Source organism: Lepisosteus platostomus, chromosome 10 (assembly GCF_059453375.1).
Source record: "Lepisosteus platostomus isolate fLepPlt1 chromosome 10, fLepPlt1.hap1, whole genome shotgun sequence".
NCBI classification, from domain to species: Eukaryota; Metazoa; Chordata; class Actinopteri; order Semionotiformes; family Lepisosteidae; genus Lepisosteus; species Lepisosteus platostomus.
In genome coordinates this window covers 40941020-40957519 of record NC_142620.1, presented here as the reverse complement: position 1 = coordinate 40957519, position 16500 = coordinate 40941020, and the positions used below count along the sequence as shown (strand labels likewise).

General features: G+C 37.5%; 1 protein-coding gene across 1 annotated transcript; it reads left to right on the top strand.

The window, feature by feature from the left end:
• Positions 1-219: 219 nt before the first annotated feature.
• LOC148653718 (dolichyl-diphosphooligosaccharide--protein glycosyltransferase subunit MAGT1-like) lies at positions 220-14951 on the top strand. The gene is made up of 10 exons (XM_088649003.1): positions 220-375; positions 2418-2587; positions 3151-3268; positions 3882-4022; positions 5578-5718; positions 6421-6510; positions 8200-8263; positions 10828-10902; positions 12071-12161; positions 13022-14951. The coding sequence occupies exons 1-10, from the start codon at positions 244-246 to the stop codon at positions 13035-13037; spliced, it is 1038 nt and encodes a 345-aa protein (XP_088505129.1). The 5' UTR covers positions 220-243; the 3' UTR covers positions 13038-14951.
• The last annotated feature ends 1549 nt before the right edge of the window (positions 14952-16500 follow it).

Sequence of the window (16500 nt, the reverse complement as noted above, 5' to 3'; positions counted from 1 at the left end):
GCTGTATTTTATACAACTCTACAACTTTTTTTTTTCATTAAGCCCCTCCTTAAAGCACTTTCCAACAAATGACAGAGCAACAGCTTGCTCCTAGATGATTCGTTGGCTAAAATTTAGTTTGTAGCCAATCATAAAACCTGGCCGCCTCTTTACGTCATATACATGACAACGGGCTTCTAATTGGGTGATAGACAGAAAAGTATGCCAATAGAAATAGTACAGCAGAAAATTAGGCCATACGTAATGTATACGATTAAAGCACTAGTTCGGTCTCTTTTGAAAAGTGGAGACATGGCTTTGTGTAAAGTTTTGTATATAACCGTTTTAATTTTAGTACTCTGCGGAATATCTACACATGGACAGAAGAAAAAAGAGGTGGGTTACAGCCTCACTGTGCACATTATAATTGTAAACTGGGATCTAATATAAATTAGTATCTGCACTTTTATGGTGACTCGTGTGTTAACTAATCAGGAAGTGACAGGTTTTCAGTGTTTTGAGAGGCTTCATTTCATTCAGTAGATTCCAATCCATCTCCAAAAAGTTATATTGTTGATCTTCTTCGTAATTAAGTAAACGGGATCACAATTTTATAGGTTTTAAATACGTTGGGATAAACTTTCTGGGCAATGTACTCGATTATTCCGATATCATTGATTATCCCAATCAGCAAAAAGACTGAGCGAAAAGCTACAGTATTTATACACACCTTAGGACATTTTCCAATTGCTTTATAGTTTGAAAGTGAAACTATATGAAGCAAGTAACTCTTATGTTAAAACTGTACACTATTCTAGTTAGACCTCTTGCAGAATATTGTGTACGACTCTGGTTACTATCTTACAAAAATATATGGTCTGTAATCGTCCAAAGTGCGACCAGACATTCCCGGGCTTAAACGAATTGCACTGTATTGACACGCTAAATAATTGAAATATTTTAATCTTGAGCAGATAGACTACAGGGAAACTAAATTCAAGTATTCATATTTCCGTAAGGTCTTGGAAAAAATAAGCAATAAATGAAACAAACTTGTAATAGCATTAACTAAATCTCCTAGGAAGTTACAGGTTACAGGAGTTGTTTTTCTATTATTTCTTTGACATATAGACCCTGCGTTTTCGTTTACTTATTAAAGGATATTTTGCTGTTGAAGCTTAAGTAAAAAAAAAAATCCCATTGCAGTTTTCAGTTGGACAATTTTAATGAATAAGGTTTTTATATGACACATTGAAAGTGTTCTTAAAATGACCAGAAAAGGCAAATGACGTTACAGATAAATAAAGTTGCAGCAATCATTGTAACTATGCAGGCTGGTCCAGACGCTTCCTTTCGTTTGTAACCTGTTATAAAATTATCCTTATGCTTATGTGGTTACTGTGATGGACTGCATGTGGTGACTAATAACTTACTGATTTTCTAAACCTTCTTGAATGAGCCTAAGGATAATTTTCAAAACATGAGTGGGTATGTTATTCCACAATATTCCACAATACCCAGTACTCTGATCATAGGCACATTCCCATTTTCTGTCCTAAATTGACACATTTTATTAATTTTAATATGTTCTTTTGTCCCTGGTTTTCTGTGTCCAAATTCTGAATGAAATCTGAAATCAAATTATCTTTATTAAAAGAGAACATTCTCTTTTCAGACACATATGAACATGGTAGACCATGCACACTGCCCACAGGCAGAATATTGAGGCCAGAGTTGATCTGCTGCCCCTGGGGCTGGGAGACAGTAATACTCTTCACTGCAGTGCAATTCTGCCACCCTGTTTAATTGCCACTAACAGCTGATAAGTAATAGAAGTGAGCTGATCACAAGTCCTGCTATCAATTCTGTCAACAGTTCAGCAGTGTTACTGATAACATCTATTCTTAACAGAAGATCAGTTTAAAATATGAACAACATCAAAACCAATTTAAATGATGATTATATATTGGATTTCTTAAAAAGAATGATGAGGTAAGTGGCACGTTGATTACTCTTTGTGTAAAGGCAACTTCTAAATAATCTATACAAAGTGTTGTGGCTGTGAATATACAACAAACCCATTCATCCATTTTCTAAGTGCTTCTGTTAGGGTCACAGAGGAGGGTACATGCTGGTCAGTCCAGCCAGACACAGACAGAAACATGCACACACTCACACTTACACCAGGGTCAGTTTTCCCAGTTAACCTACTAGTATGTCTTTGGGTCATGGGAGGAAACAGAAGGGCCTCGAGGAAAACTCAACATGGAGAGAACATACAAACTCCACACAGATAAATTAAACCCAGAGCCCAGCACTACAAGGCAGTAATACCACTGTGCCACCTCTATATAGTTTATTAAAACATTTTTAAATACATGCAGAATATTATTATTGTAGCTTTTGAATGAAATTGGAATCTTTTTCTTTTCCTTCAGGCAATGCTGTCCGAGAAGGTGGGACAGTTGATGGACTGGGCTGGTAAAAGAGCGGTCATTCGTATGAATGGGGAGAAGTTTCGACGGTTTGTGAAAGCGCCCCCGAGGAACTACTCTGTGGTGGTCATGTTTACTGCTCTGCAGCCTCAGAGGCAGTGTGGGGTGTGCAAGTAAGTTACCTTTATTACACTGGAGAGTGATGTTCATATAAATACTAGATTGGGGCTGTGTCACCTGTCATGTTACAGGAGGAACGGCTCAAGGATAGAGGGGTCAAAGGAGTGAGCTTACACTTCCTCTTCCTCCCCCGTGTGCGGTCACGGTGTCCATAACTGGGAGCTGAGATTTGAAAATCACATTTGGCTATTGCAAATATGGAGGGTGTTATTAAATAATTGGTAGAAAAATCTATAAAAAATAATGCAATTCCACAGGGGTGTCAGAGAGATATACCTCTAGGATCTCTCCCACAGCAATCATACAGCCCCCTGCACCACTTACAAGCTTGTAGATAAGTTATATGAAAGAATAATACCAGACCGAATCTTGGCAACACATTCAGATAATTTCCTTTATGAATGGGGGTCAACTAACCGGCCTGCCCCCCTTAAAGACAGTTGATTGACAACATATAGTAGTTAATACTATTTAATCTCTATAAGAGTAATAGCATACTGATGTTCTTTTAATAAGGTCAAATCCACCTTGTAAGCTTTAATCTCTCTTTGTGCAGGCAGGCAGATGAAGAATATCAGATCCTGGCCAATTCGTGGCGTTACTCTAGTGCCTTCACCAACAAGATCTTTTTTGCAACTGTTGACTTTGATGATGGCTCAGACGTGTTTCACATGGTACTTGTCTTTTTTGTTTCTATCCTCTTGTACTATATAGGAAAGGTCACCATAGATCGGGTCATTCGAGTTTCATCAGCCTTGCTTTACATTATGTATTTCTTAATCCTTAATCCAGATTTTTCCTCTGTCTTGAAACACATAGCAGCCCCTAAACTTGTAGCTGCCCCTAATGATTGGTATAGTCAGAAAGATTAATCAAATTAAAATAATTAGACCAAATTGTGAGACTGTTGCAAATGTACTGAGGTGAGGCACACCTTAACTGTTCTCATCTTTTGGAATGATGTGTGCTTATAAAAGGAAATAAATTAATGGAGACCTATATATTAATAACTATACAATTCTCAAGTAGCTCTAAAGAAAAAATAATTTGTTAACTTAATTTCTTGTTTTTTCTGAATTGTATAATTCAGTAGTCTCTTAATGTGCTGTTCTAATAGATTCTTTTAGACTTTCTTGTTCAGATTTATTTTAGTCACAATTCAAATGTCATGTTTTTCAAATGGGATTCAATTATCTTTCTGATACGTTGCAGAGATAGCAATTTGTACAAAAGGCACAAATTCACTTTTCCATGTATGACCACATCTTGTGCCATTTGTTTCTGCAGCTGAATATGAACTCTGCACCCACGTTCATGCACTTTCCCCCGAAAGGAAAGCCCAAAAGAGCTGACACATACGAGCTCCAGGTGCGAGGATTTGCAGCTGAACAGATTTCCCGTTGGATTGCTGACAGAACTGACGTCAATGTAAGCTGAGGATAATATTCTCAATACTGTGACCTGTCAAAACCACAGAGTAACACAGTCATGGACGGGATTTCAGTTCTTATGAAGCCAAACATTTAACTCTAGAGAGTTATCTCTTTATACATCAGGTGTTGTGGGTTTTTTATGGCTTGAACATTTCAATGTAGAAATAATAGAGTTTGTCACAACACAGCAATTAAGTGTTTCTGAAGCAGTTGCATACAAGTATTGGCCATCTGTGTTTGGAACGGCTACATTTACTAAATTGTTAAATGTAATCTGCATTGTTTGAACACTTATCCATCCTGACAAGTGCGTGTTAAAATGTTAACATGCAATTGGAAAACTCATTTCCTATTCTGGGTGTCTATATTTGATTCTGTAAATGTACATTTTGCTTGGTTATACGTTCTGTTAAGTAGTATTCAGTAAAAGCAGCATCCAGTTTAAGTCTAGTCCTTAATGGTGCCATAATTGTTTTGCTTTGCAAAAGTATTATTTGAGCTTGTACAGCTAGAGTGAATTCATTCTCCCTAGAAAACCAATGCACTAGGGTGTAACAAAGGGTCAGTTTTGACTTATGGCATTTCAGAGTACAGATTTATTAAGTTGAGGTTTGAATATTTTAATAGTACTGTCTGTAATTTGCTTATACCAATATGTAATTCCTTTGATCAAAATGTCTAGAACAAATAATGAAATTGTTTTTTTCTGTACTACTTTCTCTTAATACAAAACTTAAAAACACATACCATGTTCAATTTACTCAATTCTGGGTGGTTCCTCTTATATAATTTGAATATTTCAACAAGCAATTTCTCCAGCTGTGAAACTTAGAATTATCACAGTTGTAAAACAAATTTTGAACCTAAGACTTTGTGAACCAATTTATAGAAACGTATTTGTAGTTTTGCTTGCTAAATGAAACTCTGGGTCTTTGATATAGCAAGTCACTTACTAGGACATTTTGCCAACCTCCATATTTCCCCTCTGACAAAGTGGACAGCTTGCAGGGTTATGGCAAATCATTATACTTCTAAGTAAATGAATGCAATGCTAATTGTAAACTGTACCTTATTATACTTCCTATACTTTTTTAATGATGTGTTCTGGTGCCTGTTGTTTTTGTGGTATGTAGGGAGGTATTTTTGAGTTAGTCTATTAATGTTAATTTTTAAATTATTATAGTATTTATGTATAGTATGTGTTTGCATGTATTCTTTGCTATTATGTTATGATGTAAGCTTTATATTTTTATTGTGCATGTTCAGGAGTTACATCACATAATGCATCAACTGAGAGAGCACTTTGCCTGCTGCCCAGATAGAGTTGTTTTAAACGCTATATGGCACTTAATAGACATCTTGTAAATCATGGCTGTGAGGGTGTTTGACCAAATTACGATAGAAACAGAAAGCTGTCAAGCTCAGAACAATCTCAGACATATATTGAAGGAAGAGGGCTAAAAAATGAGCATCATATATACCCTTCCCACTAACATAAATTGCTTTAAAAGTAGTTATATTCCAATTTATTTTGTTTTTCCTCTTTCCAGATCCGAGTCATCAGGCCTCCAAATTACGCTGGTCCTCTGATGCTAGGCTTCCTACTTGCTGTGATTGGAGGGCTTGTTTATCTCAGAAGAAATAACCTGGAGTTTCTCTACAATAAAAATGCCTGGGCATTCGCTGCTTTAGTAAGTATTTAGAACAATTCTATTAGACGTACAGTAGAATGAATGTCTATTCATCGGTTGTTTTTAAAATCCAAATGGGGAGAATAGCAGTTAGCACTGTGTCCTGGGTTTTCCTCCCACATCCTGAGGACTTGATAGCTAAATTTCCAAGTCTATTCTAAACTTTTCCCTTCTCTATGGCTCTGCAATGGACTGAAACCCCATCCAAGGGCTGAGGAGTTGTGTATACTGAGTGCTACGTTGAACCCTGTGCTTCTAGGAGACAGACTAGCTTCATAAAACCTTCACCAGGATTTGTGGTCTGCAGACAATGAATGGATGTTTTTATGAGTATTATAAAAGTGGAAATGTCCAAATGATCTCATGCCAAGAGGTACACACACCAAATATAAATGTTTAGGATAGTTCCATTACTTAAGTGTCCCCTTTCATATTAAATTATATTAAATATTTCCATATTAAAGTTTGGATCCTCGCTCATTCTTCTCAAAGCTGTGATGATTCTTAATTTTAATTTGCAACTGGCAGTCATTATGCAAGCCCCGACACATGAACTTCTTTTTTAGAACCTTCTAAGCCTGGGAAATGAATTGAGTCGTAAACAAAATAAATTCCTCTTTTTCTGATTCATCAGACCCCCTACCTGTAGATTGCCATCTCTTCTGTGGCACTTTGTAGACCAGTTTGCTTTTATTTCAACAGTGCTTTGTCCTGATCATGACTTCAGGACAGATGTGGAACCACATTCGTGGCCCTCCGTATGCTCACAAGAATCCACACACGGGACAAGTGGTAAGAAAGTGCTTTGTGAAAGTTGTACTGCACAGGTCCTAGATGTAATGTGATCTAGTTGACATTCATACAATTCAGACGTTTTTATAACTCTCGGCCTTAAGAATCACCATTGCACTGGTGCTGCTTTTGTTTTTTTCCCGTTATCATCTTTTTCGTTTTTTTAGAGGATTTGTAAAGGGCTGTCTAACACACGATCAGTGTATTTTGTCTTTTGTTATTTGCAGTCAAACTGCTGACGTTCTTCTTTACAGAACTGAAAATACATGTAACCCTTTGATTAGTGAATTCAGAAACTCCTAATCTGCTTGTGGGAGTCATTTTTCATGGTTCTTCTTGTTTTTAGAGCAGTGTAAATAAATAATATTGATGTTGTAGGCAAGCTGTGATACTACTGTAGAAAGGGAAATCCAGGTTGTGCTCATTTAGCAACTGCACTGTTTCTTCAATGAAATAAGAAGTATCTGTGTATGGATTAGACCACTATGCATTGTAGGTTATAGGCAGTGCATTTCCAAATATTTAGAACAGACTTATTTAAAAATGAATGTTTTATATGCAACATTTACATAGGCACAAATGATAATTTAAATGTTTAGATGCCTGCAAAAAAGCCAGGATTGCATAATGATCTGAGAGGTCATACCCAATAATACTGTACCATATTACACCCACATCAGAATGCTGTCTGGGGTATTAAGTTACAGGTGATAGGGACAGGATGTCCTGGATTGATTGATACATGGGGACACATAAAGGTTTATTCCATGCTGAAAAGAGAAGAAAAGAAACACAACATTTCGGCTGTGGAGCCTTCTTTGGGTGTTGGGTGTCCCACACCTGAAGAAGGCTCCACAGCCGAAACATTGTGTTTCTTTTCTTCTCTTTTCAACAGGGAGTAAACGTTCACTTGTTCCTTTGCAGCCTACACATGCTGGTGTAGCTATCTACTTGATTGATACATGTACTAGTACATGTACCACAGATCTTTTAAAATGTTTAAAAGGGTGTTTAAGTACTGAAATATGTAATGTATGGGCATAGCTTATCCTCTTACCCATGCTTTCACTGCTGTTAAAGCTTATCATAATGTATTAATGTAACAGTAACAGAGGGCAGTTCAGTTAAAAACACATATAATGGTAAGCATAGTTAGGCACTACTGCATAATGTACATTTTCAGAAGGGACCAGGACTGTCTTGGCCTTACCTTTCTCCTAATTTAATTCTCATTTAATGATTGTGTCTGATTTTCTATTACAGACCTCAGTGGTCTCCAAAGCTATTGTTTAATTACATAATGATGTGATAAAATATAATGTAATTATATGATGGTCTTATCACAATTGTTTTACCTTTCATGTAAATACTTAATAATCACCATATAGTTTCAGATTTGTTTTCATGCCAGCAATGCACTTTTCCATTCCTGCTGTTTTTATAACTGCACTTTTATAATATGCAGTTCCCATGGTTTCCTTTTAAATAATTCCCATTAACTGGAGAGTTATTTTCAACTGTGTTGAGATGTGTCATATACAAATGGGATCACAAAAAAACATTTAAAACTGTGATTCTGTGCTGTACCAAGACAAATGTTATTATGATTTTAAATGATCATTATATGGAAATGATAATTTTCTCAGCCATACTTCTCAATCCTTCTCAATCCTTTTTTTTGTTTTACAGAGTTACATCCATGGCAGCAGTCAGGCCCAGTTTGTTGCTGAAACTCATATTGTTCTGTTGTTCAGTATCCTTTTACTATAAGGATTTTTTTTTAAATTTTCCTTAAACATGATTTTTGTTCGTTAAAAAATGAATAAAGAAAAGGTAAGTAAAGGTATAATAAAATTTTTGGATTTTACAAAGAACAATAGTGGACACCTCTATAAAATGGTGTCTTAAAGCTCCATTTTACAGTATTCGCCAGCAGCCATATCACCCTGTAACTTACAACTGGCAACCCACTGAAGCTAAGCAGGTGTGAGCCTGGTCAGTACCTGGATGGGAGACCTCCTGGGAAAAACTAAGGTTGCTGCTGGAAGAGGTGTTAGTGGGGCCAGCAGGGGGCGCTCACCCTGCGGTCCATGTGGGTCCTAATGCCCCAGTATAGTGATGGGAACACTATACCGTAAAACAGGCGCCGTCCTTCGGATGAGATGTAAAACCGAGGTCCTGACTCTCTGTGGTCATTAAAACCCCAGGGTGTTTCTTGAAAAGAGTAGGGGTGTAACCCCGGCGCCCTGGCAAAATTTCCCATTGGCCCTTACCAGTCATGGCCTCCTAATAATCCCCATCTATGAATTGGCTTCATTACTCTGCTCTCCTCCCCACTAATAGCTGATGTGTGGTGAGCTCCAGGTGGATGCTGCACATTGGTGGTGGTAGAGGGGAGTCCCCATTACCTGTAAAGCGCTTTGAGTGGAGTGTCCAGGAAAGTGCTATATAAGTGTAAGCAATTATTATTATTATATTACAGTATGTGTGTTAATCATCAGAATCTAGTTACACTTACAAGTGTGCTATCTCCACCTAAACACGTACAGGACAAGAAGAAACATTATTTTGGCATAGAAGAACAAACACTTTGACCTTCTTATGAAAAAGGACATTGTCCTTCAGCTGCAGGCCTGCAGAGGAATGAGCCAGTCCGTTATGGAGCAGCTCCAAAGGATGCAGCTTTTTTGAATAAAAATGCTGAGAAGGCAAATGAAGCACACGTATCATGTCTGAATAGAATGAGTACAAATGTCATTCCAGGCTATAGATCTATTAGTGATGCCACATTTGTGTCACAGGTGATAACATTCATGCCATCCATGAGATATAAACCTAATACCATAGACTCAAATTTCTGCATCTGAGTTCTGAATTCAAAATGCAGCTTTGCAGCATGAACAAGTTAATTAATGAGAAAGAGTTTGAATACCTTGGAAACTGAAATAATACTACACCATACATACAAGAATTAAGTCAATAGGTAAAGTTAATTTGTTAAGTATCCTGCACAATGGAAAAGACTTGATTTTCAACATAGTCCCCTTGCACATCCTCACTATTCTGGCACCGGGATATGACCTCTGACAACATTATGCTGATTAGTCCCTGAGTCATCACTTCACTGCCTCTTACACCTGGTTGCCATTGCTAGGGGTGAGTATTTGAAAATATTTTAATGTTCATGGTTTAAATTTCACTTCTCAGATTCAGCGAGCAAATATTTTAGTGCTCATTAATTTCTAAAACAAATAGAGCAGCATGCAAGTCTCTGGTCTGCAGTGGCTGTCAGGGAAACAAGTTCTTAATTACCCCTGATGTGTTCTTTGAGTGGATGTCTCTCAGGATTATTACAGAGTCGCCACGAAACATGTCCACCCTGACCTGGGCCTCCTGCATGTGCACTGCCATGGATATTGCAGATGACATTTTAACATCTCAGGAATATCTATACTCTATAGCCAATTTTCAACAGCTTCTAGAAACATTCAAGCTTAAAGCATTCAACCTTTGAATATGTTTGTGTTATCATGGCATCACTGCGTGTGGGATATATTGTAGACTTGTTTGTTGTTAATCTGTGACTGCTTCACGTGTCTGCTTAAATACTGCATAGTTGCCACACATGATCAAGTAGTCATCATACTTGAATGCTATGTCACCAAATTCCATGGTGCAATTGGGATTGGTTACAGCAAAACGTGTGAATCACAAACATTAGTTGGGTGATTTGTTTATTAATTTGCCATAGTTAACTTAAACCATTTTTTCATGTTTAAAGGTGAGGGGATTGAATGTCTGGATATTTGGCATTTTTGGGGTTGTAGAATTCAAAGCTTCAAAACAATATATATCCTAGTCCAGTATCCGACCTGATGCTAGATCCAGACTGTGAGGTGGGTGAGGTGATCGACAAGCACTGTTAGGTCTGTTAGCTTTATAGGGGTAATCACCAAGCAATGTCAGGCTTGTTAGCACTGTTAGGGTAATCACCCAGCAATGTCAGGTTTGTTAGCACTATTGGGGTAATCACCCAGCACTGTCAGGTTAGCCACCATCTGGTGAAGATAGCTCTCCAAAGCCCATCCTGTGGTGAGGACAATGAAGTCACTGTGGGAAGGCTCTGGGATCAACCAGAATTGTTTTATTACCAGGGCATTTAGAACCTCTTAAATTGGTTGCAGAACTGTATAGCATTCAAATGAACTATGGTGGGTCTCTCTGACCTGTGAAGTGTATTTGCTGGACTAGCTCTCATTCATAACCATGATAGGTCCTCTGGTTCTCGTGAACTGATTCCTTAATTAGTTGTTTCAGATTCTGCTGTCACCTTGGGAATGGTACTTTTGCATGAAGCAGCAACTTCAGATATGGAAATTGGAAAAAGGAAGAGTAAGTATTTGGCCTAAGGCCATCTTTGCCTTCCATTATTGTGTTTTTTAACCACATACCATGTCAGGCCTTTAATCTGAAAAGAGAGCAATTCAATTGAAGAGAACTTGATCTTTTCTGCCTTTAGCTAGAAGATTATTGGCCTGATTTGTTTGTACATTACTTACTTCCATTCTAGATAGGAAAAAGAATGTACATGCCAGGTATCAGATGTTGGTACATTCTTGAACTGGTTTCTTAATCCCTTAATAAGGTGTGGATATAAGTACTAATTATATATGTGCACCAGGGTCCCGACTCATCAACCGATGTGAGCTCTTTGGCAACCATCCACCTGTCAGCCACCGCCTGCAACTTGCAGTTTCCCAGCACTTATTTGACGTTTTAGCTGGTGTGTGGGTTTTTTTTTTTATTCTCTTGGGGTGTCATTACTCCAGGCCTTCCCAAAGTCTACTTTGCTGAAGATGCAGAGTCCCACTGCCTCCAGAACCAGATATCAAGCCTTTAGTGACACCTGGCGTTTACTGGATTCTGGATTCTTTCATTTTCTCCCTCTCTGGGATGATCAATTTCCGTATTTTTACCTGACGGAGAAATATCTCTGTTCCCGTATTAAGACAAGGCTTCCTTTCCCCGGGTTGCTTTCCAGGAGCTTATTCAGCTCCAGCTCTTGGGAGTGCTCCTTGGTAACCACCTCTCTTTTATCCAGCAGATTTACACATATACAACACATATATAATTACATATCTGAAGCATGTCCCACTTTAATTAGTGGGGTTTACCATTTGCTTGAATTTAACTCTGTGCTTCTTGGTTTAACCAGACTAAACCAGAATGAATGAGTCCCTTCAATATATTAGTGCAAATCTTGATGTCATTTGTTATTAAACGACAGTGTGTTCCTTGGCAAAATCCAAATACAAGCCTCATTCATTCAGTTTTTTATTTGACAGCTGTTTAATGTATTAAGGGATTGAAGCCCTGTATTAGAACAACTAGCTGTATTTTACAGCTGTAGCAGGTTGTGTTTTTTACTGTACATTAAACACTTAGCCAGTATTCAAGTGGTGTGGCTAGATTAATGCAAAGTAAGAACTCACATACTCTTATCTTGGTGAAAGCCAGCCATTTTGATTATTTGCTGTTTTTCTGTTCTGTCTTCCTACAGTCATGTGTGTTGCTGGCGTTGCGTTGGTGGTGTTTTTCTTTAGCTGGTTGTTGTCGATTTTCAGAGCCAAATACCATGGATATCCTTACAGGTGAGAGCACCTAACACCTACATGTATCAAGGTTTTAAATTGTAATTTTTTCAGATTTGGAATGTCCCTTCAACATGTAGCAAAAAAGCTTGTTCAGGTACATTTTGTTTATGCTTAGTTCAAAGAAAGGAGATTTCACACTTGAGAATGTGGCAAAAATCTTGGATTGTGTCCAAAAAGTTAAAAGGTTCATAGCTAATAGATAAGAAATATCATACGATGTGTATGTCTGTTGAAAAACTAAGGGTACATCAGCTATTCAATGTGTCTAGGATAACAAAATGAGCTAATCAGCTATATTACTCTCCCCCAAACCAACAAACTCATGATTTACATTAGTGACCACCACAGTGCTCTTCTTTACCAACTGAGCCATTGAGGGGACTCAAACCTCAGTATCCTGTCAGATAAGAAAAGGCTTGATGCTACACTTCTTTAAGGTTTATTCCAGCAAAAGGGACACTTATTCAAGCCATTGTATTGTATTATTTGCCCTATTTTCTTTAAATTCTCAAATTATCAATATCTGACTTGTACAGAGACCCAATATAGGAAGGATATTTTAAGCCCAGCGATCACCAAAGCTTTTGGATGTCCATGCCAGTCTCTGCTATGTACATTATTTTTTAAACCTGAAAAGGTTAGTGAACTCTGTTGACCATTATTAGTCAAGTGTACTGCTTTCATTTCCTTTTTGAGAGGCCATTTATGGTGTCTGATCACTGTTAATTAATGTGAGTTTGCTCACACTGTACTATTAAATCTCTCACGGGGCATAATGGATGCGTTGCATTTCAATACTAGTTGTCAGTAAACAAAAAGTTTTCACCGGTTAACAGCAGTTTTATTTTCTGTTGCAGTTTCCTTATGAGTTAGAAAAAGACCTCAAAGGCAGATGAGAATGGGGATCTGCATCTGACTGTCCCATCAAAGGAGAGGCATTCATCTGGTCTGTTGTGGTCTTCTACGTGCAAGAAGCCTAACCAGTGGAACACTTGAACCAAATTATAAAAAGTGCCTTAAGTTGAAATGCATATGAGTGCATTCATCAGAGTTCTCTGTACTGATGTTTCATGTGTTTATTTTCTTTTATTTTTTTCTCCCCAAGTAAATTATATATGCATTTTCACACATCTAAAACAAGGTCAAATGGATAATTCACTAGTATCTTCACCCTCAGCCTTAGTTACAAGTTAGACTGTAGAATTTGAAATGTATTGTACTCCATAATCAGGAATGGGATTGTGATCTTGGCTTTGTCATCTAGTCACACGTCGAACAGGAAACACCAGATACTGTCATCTAATGCAGTGAAGCAGTTTTAAGGTAAAATGTAAGACAAAATAATGTCCTGGTTAGGATTCAAACTGGGGGAGTGCAGGATAACCAAGATTATATTGAGCCTCACTGTTCTCTGTGAGTTACAGCAGTTTTCTTTGGCACGTTTGCAGCACTTTTCTCAAAGCCTTTAATAACCTAAAAGCCCTAAATCAAAGAATAAACACACTGGTTGATGTTCTGTGTTTTTTCTTCTTTTTGTGGTCACATGGGTTTATAGTTCCCATCATACTGTTCAAGATGTACGTGATGCTATTAAAGCCAAACATCATTAATCTGTTATTCAAGAGAACTAAAGATATTGCACTAGAAATAAATTAATGTTTTTAGGCATTTATTCATGTGTTCTCTTCTTGTATGAATGTTACATGCATTGTTTATTTCTGTAGAGTACTTTCAAAACATTTCAGTACTCTGCATCCAAAAGCAGTTCTGGCAGTTGCTTATTTTGAATTGAATATGTGTTCAAGACGTTGCTCTGCAGTTTGGCAGTTTTAAAATTACACCAAGAGTGCCCAGCTGAAACATATCTCATTCCAAAGCAGCCTTACTTTGGATTTAGAATTGCTTAATTGCTGAAGAGCTTAATGGATTACACCAAGAAGACCAAGACCTTTAAAGTAATAACATTAGTTTAGGCGTACAGTACAATGTTTATGTTTTAGAATTTTATTTGATTTATATTCAGTCAGTTTTACCATAAACTCATCTTTTCAATACATAAAGTTTCAGATAAAATTCAGAAAACCCACTAGATTCTCTCATATCCCAAGTGTTCCATCTCTGGTCGGTGAGCAAAATAAACCAGTTTTCATTTCAAACTCGGATAGATGAAGCTGTCCAGAGTTTTAAAGTGTGGGTTAGCAAAACAAAAGGTACTGTTTCAGGGAGTCTGATGGAACTGACCATTTGTGATGGTCATTTGAGTATAAGCAAAAAACTTTACTTAATGTTTATGCAGGGAATACAGTTGTCCCAATAATTCTTTTCTATAAAGGCACTTATGATAGGCAAATAATAATACCTCTTAAATCCCAAATATAAAAATATTTTTTTTTGAATTAAAAAAAAACTTTTGTCCTATACAGGGACAGAGCAGTCTTAAGCTCAGAGTTCTACCCTGCACTCTGTGCATTGTCTTCTCTGGCCCACTCCAAGAAAACCAGCTTCCCAATAGATAACCTTTACTGGGTGATTTTCAGATTGCTTCAATTATTGTAAGCTATGGGGGAAAGAAATTGTTAGGAGTAAAATGCTTTGATGCTAACATTACTTGTAACTTGCACAGTTTTGTTCACATTTTATTTAAAAAAACTGAATGTTTTAAAATGCTCCAAATAAAAGTTAGAGTTATCTGTTCTGTTGACAGGCAGAGTGACATTTTGCTGATGAAGAGGTTAGAGCTGACTTCCAAGATTTTGTTTTGCAAATAAAAGGTGCTTTTACAGAAAACGTTTGTAATTATTGTTTTGTGTGTATGAGTCTGTATCTGTAGGTATGATTGAGATGGATACACACAATATGTTTTTGATAGATATGAACCATGCAAAATGTACTATAAGATACTATAATGATATGGTGGAGAAAGGTTACAATATGAAAGAATGGTGAGGTGATTATTTTTGACAGTATAATTAAAACAACAATTTTTTCCAGGTGCCATTGCTGCGACCTAAAAATGTTGTATCGATTAAGAACAGAACAAGAAAATGCTGTTCTCACCCAGTTTGCCTGGGTTTCCTCTGGAAGCTCCTGTCTTCTCATACAGTAAAAAGATAAAATCTTAGGATAATTGCCTTCTGGGAAAACTGGCTCTGGTGTGAGTGTGTGCATGTCTGTCTTTGTGTGTGCCTTGTGATGGACTGGCATCCCATTAAGAGTATTTCCTGACTTGTGCCCGTTTCTTGGTGGGACAGGCTCCAGTTCCCCCACCACCCTGCATTGGATAAAGTGGTTAGAAAATGGATGGATGTGTTTGTTGTATACTCACAAGTCACAACACTTTTTCTCCTCCCCACATGTCCGGATGGTGCCCGGGCTGGGCACCATCTGAGTTGGATGCTGCATCACTGCCATGGATTCGTGGGACATCATGGATATAGCTATCGTTTAGGAGGATTTTGCTGGTCTACAGAGATCTGCATGGAGTACTGACATACAGAAGACATGATGGATGGATGAATACCCTCATTCATTTATTTCCTTTTTTTAATTATATAATGTTAGCATGCCCAAAGAGGTTGGGCAGCCAGTTGATCTTGGACCCCTAAAGGTTTTTTTTCTCCTTAGGAGTTTTTGGTTCCTCTCCTCCATTGTCTTCTGGTCTTTTCTGTTCTGTATTCACAACATGTATGGTGACTTACATTGTTAAGCGCCTTGGGGCCACCTTGTTGTAAAAGGTGCTATATAAAAATAAATTGAATTGAATAGATGATTTAGAAGCTGCCTTTACACAAAGAGTAATTAACATGCCAATCACCTATGTTAATTTGAATTGTGCTGGAAATACTGTTTAATATCCATCATTCTGCATATACAGTAAAATTCAATATATAACCATAATTCTCATTTGTTTTGTTATTGTGCATATTTTAAACTAATCTTTTGTTAAGAATGATGATTGAGAACATCAGTGTTTCTGTGCCTCTCAGGACACAGACATGTGGAGACTCTTCATTTTTATCAACTGCAGCTGTTGCAAAGATATCTTAACTGGCTTTCACCCATCTACAGTAGGTTCACTTGGAGTAATTAATGCCCTGTAAAACTATCTCCAAGCCTAAAAGTTTTACGTGTTGTAGTGTAATGAGGCAGCCAAATTGTGAAAATAGGTGAAGCTGCCAGAGGGCGGTCTTGAGACAGTCCAAATACAGCAAACTCTGCATTATCAGAAGGAAATTAAAGAATAGACTGCACCTGTGGACTAATAGGAGACCATCAGAGTCTCTATTACCTCTGTTACCAGGTGTTTATTCATTAGGCCCTGCACAGACTTAGTTAA

Excerpts from the sequence above, each read along its gene's own strand:
- LOC148653718 (XM_088649003.1), top strand. The coding sequence starts at position 244 with ATGTATACGATTAAAGCACTAGTTCGGTCTCTTTTGAAAAGTGGAGAC. Across the intron at positions 4,023-5,577 it reads CTGACAGAACTGACGTCAAT|ATCCGAGTCATCAGGCCTCC; the intron begins GTAAGCTGAGGA and ends TCCTCTTTCCAG. Across the intron at positions 10,903-12,070 it reads GGAAATTGGAAAAAGGAAGA|TCATGTGTGTTGCTGGCGTT; the intron begins GTAAGTATTTGG and ends GTCTTCCTACAG.